The 15,931-nt window shown below is 50.5% G+C and overlaps 1 protein-coding gene across 2 annotated transcripts; it reads right to left on the bottom strand.

The window, feature by feature from the left end:
- Positions 1 to 672: 672 nt before the first annotated feature.
- Txn2 (thioredoxin 2) lies at positions 673 to 14,727 on the bottom strand. 2 transcript variants are annotated; one of them, XM_038342743.1, is made up of 5 exons: positions 14,594 to 14,727; positions 13,342 to 13,604; positions 11,027 to 11,150; positions 1,306 to 1,426; positions 673 to 858 (listed from the first exon to the last, which is right to left on the bottom strand). In XM_038342743.1, the coding sequence occupies exons 2-4, from the start codon at positions 13,602 to 13,604 to the stop codon at positions 1,313 to 1,315; spliced, it is 501 nt and encodes a 166-aa protein (XP_038198671.1). In that variant the 5' UTR covers positions 14,594 to 14,727; the 3' UTR covers positions 673 to 858; positions 1,306 to 1,312. The 2 variants fall into 2 exon arrangements, with proteins under 2 accessions (XP_038198671.1, XP_038198670.1); XM_038342742.1 differs by having other exon boundaries at positions 673 to 1,426.
- Positions 14,728 to 15,931: the final 1,204 nt, after the last annotated feature.

The following is a 15,931-nucleotide window of genomic DNA, read 5'->3' as shown; positions in this document are numbered from 1 at the left end:
AAAGGGCACTGCAAACTTGGTTCAGAAAGACTTGCAGAAAGCAGACATTGAGTGACAGTGGCTGCTTAGCCCCAGAAAGGCGTTAGGCTGGTTCTCTTGGTTGGGCAGCCTGGCATTTTTAACAGCCAAGGGCACTGGAGAGGGAACAGGATGGGTGGAGGGTCCGGTACCGAGATTAGAACTTCCTGTGGGCATACATGGGAAGAAGTACCATCCAGCCAGAGGCCAGAAACCAGTCTAGGAAGAAGGCCCCAGAAGGTCTGAGGGTGTCAAAGGTCAGAGTTCAGGGTTTTTATTCTTTCGTTTTTTTGAGGCAGGGTTTCTCTGTGTGGCTTTGGCTTTCCTGAAACTAGGTAGACTAGGCTGTCCTTGAACTCACAGAGCTGGGATTAAAGGTGTGCCTGCCACCACCACACGTGGCTCAGAGTCCAGGTTTCTGAGAAAACCACTTTTGGTAGAAGCCCCAGCTTGCATTCCTTGAGGCCATATTCACATTTGGGAAACAGTACAATACCCTCTGGACTTTAGAGGGCATGGGGATGTGTGTGACTATGTAACGGACGGGAACAGAAGTCATAAGAGGGGTGGACAATCTAAGAGGATTCAGGGACAGCCGTGGGCCCAGGAACACCCACTCACCCCAGTGCTTGGCGCCCACAGAACAGAAGCTGGTGGCAGTGCAAACCTGGTTTTATTGGTCTGACTTCTTCACAGCTCCTTCTCCTGCTCAGTGAACCAGAGCCAAGATACAGTTAACCCAGGGAGGGGACAGAGGAGAGGGGACAGCTAGAGGGTGGGGTGGGCTCTGTTCTTCACAGCAAGAGGTAGAAGGGTCATAGAAAGTTCTTTATTATAGACCTACGAAAAATGAGAGAATCACACATTACTCTTGTTTGTTCAGCTTCTGGTTTCTGTTTTCAAACTGGGGCAGAAGAGAGTGCCAGAGACGGGAGAGGGGGGCTGGTGGCTCAGAGAACTGCTGATGGGGACTGAGCCTGCGCAGTCTCGCTACAGGCTGGCCCAGGCTCTTCTAGCATGTGGGGGAATAATGACAGGCCCTCAAAGGAGCAGACAGCAGGAGGTGCACAGGATGCCCCCATGCCAGCAGCACTGCTCCCCTGCCAGCCACTCTGGCTGAGGGCTGACTCTGCAGCACTGGTGGCTTCTAGGTTTGGAGGTCTGCTGCCAAAGGCTGGACCCACGGGGACAAGACAGGGGTGGGGCAGGAAGGATGACAGCTCAGGGAGTTCTACTAGGCTGTTCCCCAAACAGGCTCCAGCAAGCAAGGGCAGCCATGACTCTTTCCTGCTTGTCAGCCAATCAGCTTCTTCAGGAAGGCTTCCAGCTGGTCTTCATCCTTGATGCCCACAAATTTGTCCACCACGTCCCCATTCTTGATGGCCAGCACTGTAGGCACAGCTGATACCTAGGTGAGAAAACCACAGGCCAAATCACTTGGAGGTCAATGTGTCTCACTCACCTTCTAAGCCTCTGCAGAGAAGGCTGAAATCACAGACTGTACCAAAGGAACTGGGGTCTTTGCTGGGTGCGGGGCCTAGAGGCCCACCCACTGGAGCTTCTTCCACTGCAAGCTCCCAGCAGTACCCTCCTCCTCGAACCACACGACTGACTCACTGGCCCGGCGGTTTGGCTGGAATGATGAGATGAAAATAACCAGAGTGTGCGCCACACGCCAGGCTGCTTTCTGAGCCTCGTGGCCTTTCTCTGTATACTGGGCAAGGCATGGTTTACCTTCAATGTTTGGGATAGACATCAGAGTCCCACTGTGGTGGTCAGGGAAGCAAGTTTCAGGGTTGCCTGACCTTGGTGACCCCTTTCATCAGCAAATGGAGACACTAACAGTACTTTTAAGGATGATAGGAATGCAAAATGACATACTCTAAGACACAGTACAGGGCATATGGTACACAGTGGGTGTCATGAAGCTTGACCCCATGGGGACCATTTTGGTGGGCTACAGTTAATGGTATCAGGGACCAGACATTGACAGCCTCTTCCTGCATAGCGTGGAAGGGAGACAGCCATATGTGATCTGAGGATTATTAGGGCTGGCAAAAGGCGGGAAATGGGCATTCCTGGTCCGTGAGGCCCCATCTCCACAGTTCTGGGGACCCATAAAGATTACACGAAATATAGATGAGGCCGGCGTGTCTGGCATGTGTTGCCCAATGCTTGGTATTTGCTAGCATTTGAGAACCTAAATAAACAGAGTAAGATAAACCAGGCTTAATTTACATACAAGTTAACTATAAAGTAACAAGAGCAATGGACAGAAACCCATCAGGTCTTCCTACAGCCTGAGGGCTGGGGGGTGAGTCATCTTACAGGCCAGACTGAGATAATATCCAAAGTGGGGCAAAGAGAAGTGAAAGTCACCTTGGCCCTATGGTACAGTCCTCACTTGCTAAGTGACAGGCCCTGCAGCCATTCCTAATGGGAAAAACACAGCATGGAGGACACAGTCCCTGCTCTTTTTAGTGCCTCTGGCCCCCTTAAAGATGGTCCTGGAGGTGATGTGGGCAGCCCAGGGTATGTGCCAGCACCATGAACTGGGCTGACCACAAATGTCCCCGTCTCAGCCTCTCTGCTGGCTCTTGTCCTGGTCAGACTCTAGCATGGGTGGCAGCATTAACAGCCCAGCACCAGGCTTGCACTGTCTCCAGGAAAAGGCAGGGAGCAGCAAAACAGGCTCCAGGAAGCGCCACTGGGTGTGTTCCTGCACCATCTAGTGGCTGGTGAAAGAACTGCAGCACCCTAAGGCTGGCTCCGCAATTAGAGGACAAGCTCAACCACTTAATTTCCAACTTGGCAGAAATGTTCCATTGGTGGACATTCCGTCCCATTAAAATAAATACTCCACTTTTAAGATGTGGTCTGGGGTTGGGGGTGTGGCTCAGCGGTAGAGTACTTGTCCACTAGGCATGAGGCCTGGGTTCCCTCCAGCACCAAAACAACTCAAAACAAACAGCTTCCCTTTGTCCTGGCACTCTAAGCAGGCCTCTCCTCTCCCTCACTGAGACAGCTCAGAGTGGATCGAGTCTCCCTCCTGTGAGGTTCTGCTGTGTGTGCAAGCCTCTGTGCATGCTGGGACACAAAGATCAGGCTGGTGTTCCTGACAATTGAGGTCTGGTCACTACTAATCAAGCGCTTTCTCAAAAGTCTGAGTAACACACATTGTCAACACGTATGCACACAGCTACAGGCTCCCAGAACAGTTTCTAGTTGGGTATCTGGGCTGTGACAGGAGGCCAAGGCTGCTCCTTAATCAGGAGGCTTGGTGTTTCTAGAGCATGGCCATTAGTGTCAATGCTCAGGCCCTTTTATGTAGTCTTAGGAAGGTGATGGGTGCCAGGTGGTGTGGTGCACACCTTTAATCCCAGCCCTCGGGAGGCAGAAGCAGGTGGATCTTTGTGAGTTCGAGGCCAGACTGGTCTACAGCACAGTCAGGACTGTTACACAGAGAAACCCTGTCTCAAAAAATACTCCCTACCCCCACCCTCCACCAAAAAGATGGGAACAAAGACAACCTTAGTTTCCCCTCAATTTTTGATAGGACAACAGGAACCAAGGGGCTAGAGAAAGGACATGCTCAACTATGCTGCCTGTCCTGCTTCAAGAAGCCCCCTGGGGCCTCCTAGCCTGAGGAGTCCGTCCATGGGAATGCTCATGAGGCCTCTGCCCACTGATCTGCAGCAACTCTCGTCTCACCCACTAGCAACAGGGCTAAGACACCATCAAAGGCTAGCACAGTCAAGACATACCACAGGAAGCTGGTGACCTCTGTGGTCAACTGAAGGACGTTTTTAGGTGCCACGGGAGATCCTGTGTGCTCCATATGCAAGCTCGCACACAGACTGCTGTCCCCAGGTTGGTCCATTTTCTTTGTTTTTTTTGCATACAAGTGTGGTCACAGTGTGACATCCTGTCCCTCCTACCCTACAGTTTTAGAGATGAGAACACGGGTTCAAAGCACCTATTCCAAGAGGACTCAGAGAGGGTAAGTGGGGATCCAAAACAGGAAACAAAGTCTGGTTGGCTTTGTTTCTGCCAGAGAATGAAGGATCAGAACCAGAGAGAACACAGACCCCAGCAGAGGAAAGGCATTTCATAGAAGTGTTCGATGATTTCATGCTTTAAATGAGAAAAGTCTTGACTACTAAGAGTTCTTAACAAACAAAGAGGGTTGGAAGGATGGCTCAGTGGGCAAAGGCATTTGCCACCAAACTTGATGAGTTCAATCCATGGGACTCACATTGTAGGAGGAGAGAACGGACTCCTACATGTTATCCTAAAAAACGTTAGATACGGGGCTGGGGAGATGGTTCTGATGCCATGTAAGGATGAAGACCAGAGCTTGTGTCCCCAACATCCATGTAAACGCTGGGTGGGTATGGTGACTGCCTAAACTCCCAGTTTTTTTTAATTAATTTATTTATTATGTATACAATATTCTGTCTGTATGTATGACCGCAGGCCAGAAGAGGGCACCAGACCTTGTTACAGATGGTTGTGAGCCACCATGTGGTTGCTGGGAATTGAACTCAGGACCTTTGGAAGAGCAGGCAATGTTCTTAAGCTCTGAGCCATCTCTCCAGCTCCACTCTCAGTGTTTCTGAGGCAGAGTATCAGCCACAAGCGGGCTAGCTCAACTGATCCGTGATTAGCTGATCAGTGAGCTTGGTGCTCAATTGAGAGACCCTGCCTTGGTGAATAAAGTGGGAGAGCGAGCAAGAGAGACACCCAACAGCAACTTAAGCCTGCACAGCACCCACTAACACACATTTGTGTGTACACGCAACCATTAAGGAATGATGAAGTTAAGTCCTTCCTGAAACTCTGGGTCATAATCTGTTCTTTATCTCCCCCCCTCTTCAGGAAGAAACCCAGGGCTTTCCGCATAGGTGCTCCAGGCAATGCTTTACCACTGAGCTATACCCTCAATCCAAGTCTGCTCTTTGAGGAGTGTCCATAGTGCTAGGTAGGTGTGCTGTAATTCAGCCTTACAAGGTAGGGATGGATCCTGGTAGCAACATGGCTACAAGCTTTAGGTTTGAGAGACCTTGCTTCAATGGATGGGTAGACGATTCCTAACGTCTAGCATGGGCCTCTGCATGGATGCACATGCATGTGCACATAGACTCCCACACAAGCAAAACCATGCATTGCACATGATACGAAAAACGGAAAGAAAAGAATATTCCACAGGGTGGTGGCACACACCTTTAATCCCAGCACTTGGGAGGCAGAGGCAGGCGGATCTCTGTGAGTTCGAGGCCAGTCTCGTCTACAGAGCCAGTTCCAGGACATAGCTACTAAAACCCTGTCTTGGGAAAAAAAAAAAGAATATTCCAGGAGGACCAGTGAGGTCACTTGGTGAGTAATGTACTTGCCATGAAGCCTGAAAACCTGAAATCAATCACTGAAACCCACATAATGGAGAGAACAAATTCCCACACACTGTCCTCAGACCTCCACATGTGTCATGGCATGTGGACCCATGCACACACATATGGTAATGATAAAAAACAAAACAAACAACAACCCAGTCATATTCAAGTTTGAGAGGCACTTATTTCCAAACAAAGTAATTAGAAATGATTAAAATACCATATATTTTAAACCAGTTAATTGCTGTGGGATAATGCTCTTGTAATCTGTAAAGATTTGTCACTTGTTTTAGTTTAATAAAATGCTGACTGGTCAGTAGCCAGGCAGGAAGCATAGCCAGGGTGACCAGACTACGAGAATTCTCGGAAGAGGAAAGGCAGAAACACAGTCACCAGCCAGATGCAGAGGAAGTAAGATGAGAATGCATTACTGAGAAAAGGTACCAAGCCACGTGACTAAAATACAGACAGGAATTACGGGTTATTTTAAGTTGTAAGAGCTAGTTAATAATAAGTCTGAGCTAATAAGTCAAACGGTTTATAATTAATATAAGCCTCTGCATTTCTTTGGGGCTGAACAGCTGCAGGACTGGGTGGGACAGAAACTTCCTACAGTTAATGATTTGTCTACTGGGGGGGCTGGAGAAATGGCTCAGAGGTTAAGAGCATTGCCTGCTCTTCCAAAGGTCCTGAGTTCAATTCCCAGCAACCACATGGTGGCTCGCAGCCATCTGTGGTGAGGTCTGGTGCCCTCTTCTGGCCTGCAGGCATACACACAGACAGAATATTGCATACATAATAAATAAATAAATATTTTAAAAAAATGATTTGTCTATGCTAAAAAGGAAAAACAAAAAGAAAAAGCCAAACCAGGCTGCAACATGGATCAGTTGGTAGAGTGTTTGCTTAGCATGCAGAAAACCTGGAGTGGTGGTGCATGCCTCTAACCCAGTTCTCAGGAAGTGGAGGCAGAAAGATGAGGAGTTCAAGGCCATCCTCTGCTACAGATTCAGAATGGGACCAGTCTGGAATACCCTACCCCCATCCCACCTGCCCCATCTCCAAAAAAAAAAGCTTTAGATAAGTCACTCAAGTAGTGACAGTGGATATGTCAGATGGTCAGGTTACAGGAGATGCCAGTGTGTTGGGATCATATGTTCAAGTATAAGGCTGAGAGAGATGCCTCAGGGTACAGCTGATGGCCCATTCCTTCCCTACTGCTTCCCCTCCACCCCTCCTCTGAACTAGGAAGGTCTCCATGGTCAGGAGAGATGGGCAATGCAGGCCTTGCACCCTCTGAGACCATGCAGAATAGGAGTGGAGGTTGTCAGTGAAACCCCAAAAGCCTCAGGACCCCACCCCCAGGGGCAGTGGTAATCAGAGTGGGCATGGAGAAAGCATGAGGGAGTCGGGTTTTGAGGACTTGTAGGAAGGTTCCCAGGGGACTGGGGGTCACTTGGAGGCAATCTTCCTTCTTGGACTCTTTTTAGAAGGAACAGGTGTGGGAGAAGGGATACGATGGCCAAGATGATCCTGTTGGGATTCCTGGGCCCTCAGTGACGCCAGCCCAGGGCTTGACCAAACAAGGAGGCCAAGAGGAGGATGCTGCCTAGATACCCTTCTCTGTAATCAAGGTTCTATGTGGATGGTGGGCAGGGGAAGGAGGAGGGTCCCAGAGGACTCCTCACTTTACTGCCTTGCCAAAGGCTGTCCTTACTCATGCCACCCCAGGTTTGCTGGAGCGTAAGAGTGCTGGGAACTCATTACCTGTGGGACCCGTTAGTGGGAAGTCTGCTTTGCATCTTAATAGTTACCAGGCCTTGGCACGGGTTGGTCTCTGCAGCCAAAGACACTGAAGCTGACATGGTAGCATCTGGAGGTCCCAGGAGGTAGCTTGGAAGTCTTAGTCTGACCTTTGCCCTGTGTGGTTCCAGTCTTGAGTTTCTACCAGAAGACCCACACTTTCGCACTTGGACCTGCAGGGGCCCTGGGGAGTGCACTGACTAAGCTAGGGAAAGTCATGGGTGGCTCAAAGGTTGAAGGCCCCCTCTTGACGGAGCAATTGGTGGGAGGGCTCAGAAACCAGCAACCCCTCCTCCATCCATGCCCTTGAGCGACCTGGGCTATGAAGTTTCTGGGATGGCCTTGCATCAGTAGCGGTCATGGTCATCAGCTGTCATCAGCGGCCCTGTCTTCCCACAGTTAATTTCCTCTCCTCTGCCCCAGGCAGTCTGACTTCCTTTGACTAACCACCCCACTCTCTGTCCAGCTCAGGGGATGGGTGACAATTCTTACACTACCCACCCCTGTTTCCAACCATGGGCTCTGGTCAGAGCATGGATAACTGTACTTTATAGCTGGTGTGGGGAAGGTAAGCAAAATTAACAGAACCTGGGAGTCTGAATTCTAAGAAAGAAGTCATCGTTCCCCTCCCCTGCCACGCTCCCCCCAACTTCCTCCAGTCTCGACAGGTTTTCTCTGTGTATCTTTGGATGTCTTGGAACTCACTCTGTACACAGGCTGGCCTCGAACTCACAGAGATCCACCTGCTTCTGCCTCCTGAGTGCTGGGATAAAAGGTGTGCACTGCCACCACACCCAGTCAAGACTTTTCCGTTTTTCAAGATAGGGTTCCCCTGTAGCTTTAAAGCCTGTCGTCAAACTAGCTCTTGTAGACCATGCTGGCCTCAAACTCACAGAGATCCACCCGCCTCTGCCTCCCAAGTGCTGGGATTAAAAGCATGTGCCACCACTGCCCGGCTCAGCCAAGATCTTTCTTTGGAGACAAGGTCTTGCTATCTATCCCAGGCTGTCTTACAGCCTGGACTTACAGGCTTCTGCCACTATTCCTGGCTTATACAAATCCTTCTAAGTATTAAATATCAATACCTGGCTCCCCCTTTCTTAAAACACTCTGAGAGCCATACCAAACATGCCTGTGAACCGGAGCTGGCCCCCAGGCGGCCAGGCCTGACCTTGGCTCTGTGACGGTCATTGTCTGCACAGCTTTCCCAGGACCCCCTGCTCCAGACTGCTCTGCTTTCCCAGCTGCTGGGCCTCCTGGTCCTCACTCTTCCACTCACACAGCCACAAAGGGCCTCTCTTCCACAGGACAGCCACTTCCCTGGGTAGGGCCTGTAGCCAGCCCAGCGGCTGCTCTCATGTAACCTCCTCGGAAAAGACAGTCCTCAGACAGATGTGACCACACACCTGCACTCCAGCAGAGGGGTGGGGTGGGGGGGGAGGGCGCACAGGACAGAACAGGGTGGGGGGAAGACGACGAAGAAGGGCGGACATAGGACACGGACAGATGTGACGACACACCTGGAAGCACTGCACTGGGGGGTGAGGGGACGGGACACGGGACGCGGGACACGGAAAGGCAAGGTCATTCTTACTTGGTGACTATCAAGGCCAACCTGAGCTTCAAAAGAAGTCCCCAGTCCCCACCCTGTTCCCATCTTTCTACCACGCCCACCAGTGTTTGGAAATTTACAGATATTTACTGAGTGTCCCCAAGCCAAAACTTTCAACTCTGAAGCACTCCAAAAGCCAAAGTGCTATCCGTAACTGCCAAGGCCTCTGTACCGGGAGCCCATACCCGAGAGCAGTAAGCGGACCGCAGCCCTCAGGCCAAACTCCGCTTGCTGTCCACGTCTGTAAACAGAGCTACTGGAACATGCCACGGCCTTTAGTCTGTCCTGTGGCTGGGGACTTAAGGGACAGCCTCATGCGCTTGCCATCTGAACCTTCAGAGAGTCAAAGTTCTATTTTAAAAAAGATGTATTTTGCCAGGTGGTGGTGGCACACACCTTTAATCCCAGCACTCAGGAGGCAGAGGCAGGTGGGTCTCTCTGAGTTCAAAGCCAGCCTGGTCTATAGATTGAGTTTCAGGACAGTCATGGCTACACAGAGACCCTGTCTTGAACCCACCCCGTCCCCAAAAAGATATATTTGCAAACTTGTTTTGAACTTTGATATTGTTTATTTAAAAAGGGGTATGGGAATTTTGTCAACAAAGGTCAGCAGAGGATGTCAGAACCCAGGAACTGGAGTTACAGATAGTTGTGAGCTGTCATATGGGTGCTGGGAATTGAATCCATGTCCTCTGGAAGAGCAGCCAGTGTATTTAACCACTGAGCCATCTCTCCAGGCCCTCAACATTCTTTTTTTCTTTAATATTATTTCATTTTACATGCATTGGTGTTTTGTCTGCATTCATGTCTGCATGAGGGTGTCAGATCCCCTGGAACCATAGTCACAGACAGTTGTGAGCTGCCATGTGGCTGCTGGGAATTAAACCTGTGTCCTCTGGAAGAGCAGCCAGTGCTCTTAACCACCAAGCCATCTCTCCAGCCCCTTCAACATTCCTGAATGCTGTTTGGTGAGGTCAGTGTGTTTTTTGTTTTAATTTTTTCCTTTATTTCTATTTGATGTGAATGGGTATTCTGCCTGCCTACATGTCAAATGCACCTTGTACATGCAGTGCCAGAGGAAGGAGAGAGTCATATCCTCTGGGGCTGTTGTTATGATTGATTGTGAGCAGCCATGTGGGTGCTGGGAATTGAACCCAGGTCCTCTAGAAGAGTCAATGCTCTTAACTGATGAGTCATCTCTCCAGTCCCAAGGTCAGTGTTGTCTGCCGCCAGCTACATCTATATTTAACTTTATTTTTATGTGTATTGGTGTGAAGGTGTCATCAGATCACCTGGAACTGGAGTTATAGACAGGTGTGAGCTGCCATGTGGGTACTGGGAATTGAGCCTGGGTCCTCTGGAAGAGCAGTCAGTGCTCGTAACCACTGAGCCATCTCTCCAGTTCCGCCAGTCACATCTAGTGCCTGACACCAGGACCTGCGCTGGAGCTGAATGCCCACATAAACAAGTCAATTCCTTCCTGTCTTTTTGTTGTTGCTGTACTGAGACCAAAGCTCACTCTGTACCGAGACTGGCCTCGAACTCCTGCCTCTGTCTCTGGATTGCAGGGGTAAGCCCTCACTTCTGGCTCCTTCTGCTCTCTTTGCTCATTGCTCTCAGCTCTTTCCTTCCCTCAGTGTATCCTTTGCTTACACATCAGGTCAGAGGCTCTGGGATGCGAACTCTTCCCTGTCCTGGCCACTTCCTCCCAGAATAACCTGCAGTTTCTCTCCTCATACAACTTTTCATAGGTTTCAATGAGCAAGTCATTATGTTTTCTCCTGACAAGCCAAGAAACATCTGGGAACAAGGAAGTCCCCTTACCTGTGCCATGGCATGTTAGCCAGGGCTCATAAGCAACAGTTGACTGAACATGAGGCGGGTAGCCAGACATGGTGGCACAATCCTATAATCCCAATAGCTGAATGGCAGAGCAGAAGAGTCAGGAGTTCGAGGACAGTTTGGGCTATATGAAACCCTAGCTCAAAAAGTAAACAACAGGGAATGACTAGTGCTCTGGGCCGTGTAACCAGTTTCCGAAAGGTGTCTATCAGAGGATCAACAGGGCCCTGTGTGCAAAGCCCTGAGACCTTCCTACTAAGAGCATTAGAAGAATACCGGACATGCCCCTTACTGATTATTGGGTGATTCCCCACCTCGGCTTCCCTGAGGCCACTCCCTGGCAAATCATGCCAATACATACCTCATACTCGATGGCAAGGTCTGTGTGGTCGTCAATGTCCACCTTGGCCATCACCACCTTCCCATGCTGTTTAGCCACCATCTTCTCTAACCGCGGTCCTAGGATCTTACAGGGGCCACACCACCTCGGAAGGTGAGAAGGGACACAGTCAGTCTTCAGCGTGCTTGCTGCTCCACCTGTCTCCCCAGAGCCTCCCTGGGGCCCACATGGACTTTGATAGAGGAGCTAAATGAAGAGCGCAAAACCTGGGAGCATATACGATGGCCAGTCTTTGTGTTGGGACCTCCTCGGTGATACGCAGAGCCTTCAGAGAAGGCAGGCTCTGAGGAAAGGAAGGCCTGTGGCGTTCTTGCAGATGACACAGCACTAAGAAGCAGAGCCTGGAATGGGGGTGCAGTCCCGTAACTCCTGAACTAGGGAGAGGGGTCTCAGGGCATGTCTGTGGGGGAGTATCTTGATGAGGTAAACTGAGGTAGGAAGACCCACAGCAGTTGTGGGTGGGTGACACCATTCTCTGAGCTAGGATTCTGAATCGTAAAAAAAGGAGAAAGTGAGCGTGCAAGACGTCTCAGCGGGCGAGGGTGCTTGCTGCTGGGCCCAACACCCCAGTTTGTCTTGGGAGCTTACATGGTAGTAAAGAACTACCTCCAGAAGGCTGTCCCCTGACCTCCACGTGTGCACCATGGCTCAAGCATGCAAGTATGCACACATACAATAAATATGTTACAAAGGAGGGGGGAGAGCTAGGGAGCGGAGCACAAATATTCACCCCCCCCACTTCTTCATTATGGACACAATGTGAGCAGCTGCCCCAAGCCCCTGCCACTGCGACTTCTCTGCAATGACGGACTGCACTGGCGCTGTCAGTCACAACCTTTCCTTCCAAAGTTTCTGCTGTTGGGGTATTTTATCATAGCAATGAAAAACTAACACAGGAAGAGAAGAGGAATTCGAGGCTAGCCTGGACTACACAGTGAAGCTCGGCCTTGATAGAACAAGCGGAGCCAGGATCACATTAAAGTATTTTTCCTTCTTTCCTTTTTTGGGGGAATGGGTGGTGGTGTGAGGCAGGGTCTAGCTATGTAGCCCTTGTTGGTCTGGACCTCACTCTGTAGACCAGGCTGGCCTCAAACTCAGAGGTCCATTTGCCTCTGCCTCCCGAGTGTTGGGATATTTTCCTTTTCTTCTTCTTCTTTTTTTAAGGCAAGGTTTCTCTGGTTTCTTATTCTGTGTCACCTGCTGAGGGTCACACTGCAATGGACATGAGTGGTCCCTCCTTAGCTGGGGAGTGGGAATTCCCCAAGGACATCTGTATGTGGTGCCAGAGAGGTGCCTGGCACTAACTGAACAAACCTGATCATGCAATCAGCTACCTTGTAGGGGAAAAAAAGGGTTAGCTCACTGACCATCCTTTTCCGAAGCACTCCACCATAGCAGAAGGGCAAAATGACTGCCTCCCACAGATCTCTGGCTGTCAACTCCTGCTTTATCCCTTTCTATGAGTTGGCACACACCAGCCATTTCATATATGTAGAAGGTGGAGGCAGGAGAGGGTCAGCTCTGACCTGGGTTACACGGTGAGACCGACTCAACCAGTCATCCTTACCCCCAAACTTCCACTCAGAAATTTCAATCAATGAATAAATCTAAATATCTAAAAAACTAGTCTGTAAAGCCTTATGTCGGATGACAAGGACACCCACTGGCCTACCCGAGGCAACCTGGTAAGTCAGAGAAAGGACCAGGCAGAAAACAAAGAACCTGTGAGATGTGTCTAGAAAACCTCCTGATGCTAATAAGAGACACACTGATTTCTTCTGGGATGTTTGTTCTATGGGGTCTGTTGGCTTTTTCGGTTGAACCAGGTCTAAAGGTCTGGAAATGAAGAGCAGGCTAAAATGCAGACATTTATGTCTCTAAAACACACTCCTACGGTACTGAGAAGACACACCTCCTGCCTGCCCCATATACACTTGGGTATGGGGGCACTGATAACGTTTTGCCCAGCCCTTCCCACAGTTTTACTGGGCGAGATGTTAAAACAAAATGACATTATTCCACACTGAAGAAGACTCTAAGTGCTTCAGGCAGTGAGATACAAGAGTCAGGCACAATGCAGCTCTCATCCTGGCCTGCTCTGAAGACTGGCAGCCTGTCTCCTACCACACTGCATGCTTCTTAAGGGCAGGTACTGGGCCTCGAAGTCTTTATAATGAGTTTGTGTGGGAGAAGCATTGGGCATGGCTGAGTCACAGTGGGCATTCAATAAATCCTTGTTCAAGTGAGACCCCGGCTCTCCCTGCCCTAGTACTCACTGCGCATGGAAATCCACAACGACTGGAGTCTCACTGTTGACAACTCTGTCTTGAAAGTCAGGTCCATCCTGGACATTAAAGGTCGTTGAGCAGACTCTGGTGGTGTGCAATGTCTGGGCTGGGCTGGCCGTTCCTGGCAGACCACCAGGACTGTGCTGTGGGGTCTGCGGGGTTCTAGAGGTGAGGGGAGCCCGCCCACCCTGAGAGGGTGTCCTGGGGATGATTGAGGTCAGGAACCTCCTCAGGAGAAGCCGCTGAGCCATCTGTGAGGGAAAGAGGCAGGAAGAGCTGGGGTACATAACAGGACGGCAACACATTTGGAAAATAAGGCATTCCGGAGTATTGAGGTGTGGGGACACGCTGAGCTAGAAGCCAAATGAGTGGAAATACTGTAATATATGATTTCTGAGGGCCAGGGCTCGTCATGCCTGCATTTGGGAGGCTGAGGCAGGAGGATATAAATCAAGGTCAGTTGGGGCTATATAATAAAGCCCTGTCTCTGAAACCTCCACACAACAACAACAACATATCTAGAGGTGAGTGAGGAATGAGAACCACAGAACAGACATAAGTTAGAAAGGCAGAGAACAGGTGGACAACCAAAAGGAAATCAAGACTGAGGTGGAATTAAAAAGGTTGATGGAAGCAGGAACAAGGGTCAAGTGCGTTATGTCACTGGTTCTCCCAGACCAGCTCTGAAGAATCTGGTTTTTTTTTTTTTTTTGGTTTTTTCGAGACAGGGTTTCTCTGTAGCTTTGGAGCCTGTCCTGGAACTAGCTCTTGTAGACCAGGCTGGTCTCGAACTCACAGAGATCCGCCTGCCTCTGCCTCCCGAGTGCTGGGATGAAGAAACTGTTTTAACGCCATCTACATTCAGGGCAGCCCAGGTCTCAGGTAGGTTAAGTGACATGACCAAAGCAACCCAGAACAGTTAATTGGAACCCAAGGCCGTCTGGAAAATCTTTACTCTGCCGATCGCTCTTTTAAAATGCGTTTCCATGGGAAATTAAGGAGGGAAAAGGGAGCTCTCGAAGGTTGAGCAAAGAACCCCAACTACGGAAGAAGGAACTAAGAAGCATAGGAACCAGACAGGGGGTACCAAAGAGAAGGGGGACGTGGGTACGGAGAGACCAAGAGCACAGAACGTGCGGCTGCCAAGACCAGGTCTCCCCTCTCGGGTGTTCCCTCCGCTAGTGGCCAGCGTGCACAGCAGCGCGCCACAGCCGCCCAGCCCACCCCGTGGGGCTCCTACCTTCTGGCAGCTCGAGCGGAGGGACGCACAGCCCAGCCGGCCTGCCCGTCAAGGGCACTCCTGTTGTCACTTCCTCAGGGGCGGGTCTAGCGTCATTTCCGGGAAAGACTACCCGGACGACGGATCTCCGTAACTTGGGGGCGGCTCGTTGTTTTCCACCAATGAGGATGGCGGAAAAAGGTACGGGCGTGTGGGGCGCGACCGGAAGGGGTGGGTATTTGGAGGAGAGACCGGAAGAAGGGTGGGACCAGTGAGAGTGAGGGGAGGAGTGAGGGCGGGGAGGAAGGAGTGGCTTTGGAACAAATCTCCGCGGCCTTGCGCCCTTTTCACCGCCTACCCCTGGATCGGGCACAAGTAAGGGCTGGCGGGTTGTTTTCTCCTTAATACCGTGGGAAGAAGCTGTGTTCCTGCAGAGGCTTAGTGTTTAAAGGCTCAGTTGGTAGAGTGCTTGCTTAGCACACACGAAATCTGGGTTCAGTTCTCAGTACCACGTAAACCGGGTGTGATGGCACACACGTGCAATCCCAGAACCTCGAGGCAGAGGCTGAAGGACTCAAAATCATCCTTGACTACATAAGGAATACTTGCGACTCTCCCCCTCCTCTCCCTCTCTCCCTCCCCCCCTCCCTCTCCCCCCCTCTCTCCCTCCCTCCCTCTCTCCCTCCCTCCCCCCCTCTCCCTCTCCCCTTTCTCCCTTCCCTTCCCTTCCCCTCCTCTCCCTCTCTCTCTCTCTCTCTCTCTCTCTCTCTCTCTCTCTCTCTCTCTCCCTCCCTCTCTCTCTCTCTCTCTCTCTCTCTCTCTCTCTCTCTCTCTCTCTCTCTCTCACACACACACACACACACATCCCTCCGTGGGATTCAAGATTCAAGGGTTTCTTCTGTGGTTCTTGGCCTTATCTGCCCAGCATAACGTCTTACGGTCATGAACAAGTCACTGGTGGTGTTTCTAAACCCTCGAGCTTTTCGTGGAAGTGGGCTTGCCTTTGAGACCCAAGGTGAAGCTTGGGCCTGGGGCTTTCCCTTCATGCCCACTGGCATGAGTAACTGAGGTCTAAGTACCTTATTTCTGCATATTAGAACTCGAAGGGGTTAACTCTTCCACTCTCACAACTGAATTTAGGTTTTAGTTCTCTGAGAAGGGCAAAACAGGTTTATCTCCCAACAAAGGGCTATTTATCCACAATACCCTTCCATTCGGGGATGAGGGAGAGAACAAACACGGGACCTAAGCCAGCCTCACAGTGTCTCAAGGCCAAATCCAGCAGCCCTCTTCTGAGTCATGTCCAGACTTGCCCAAGCTTATGCAAGTATGTTCAAAAATGATAAGACTAAACCTCAG

Source organism: Arvicola amphibius, chromosome 9 (assembly GCF_903992535.2).
Source record: "Arvicola amphibius chromosome 9, mArvAmp1.2, whole genome shotgun sequence".
NCBI classification, from domain to species: domain Eukaryota; kingdom Metazoa; phylum Chordata; class Mammalia; order Rodentia; family Cricetidae; genus Arvicola; species Arvicola amphibius.
Note: the sequence above shows the minus strand (reverse complement) of the source record. Positions and strands in the feature narration are given on the sequence as shown.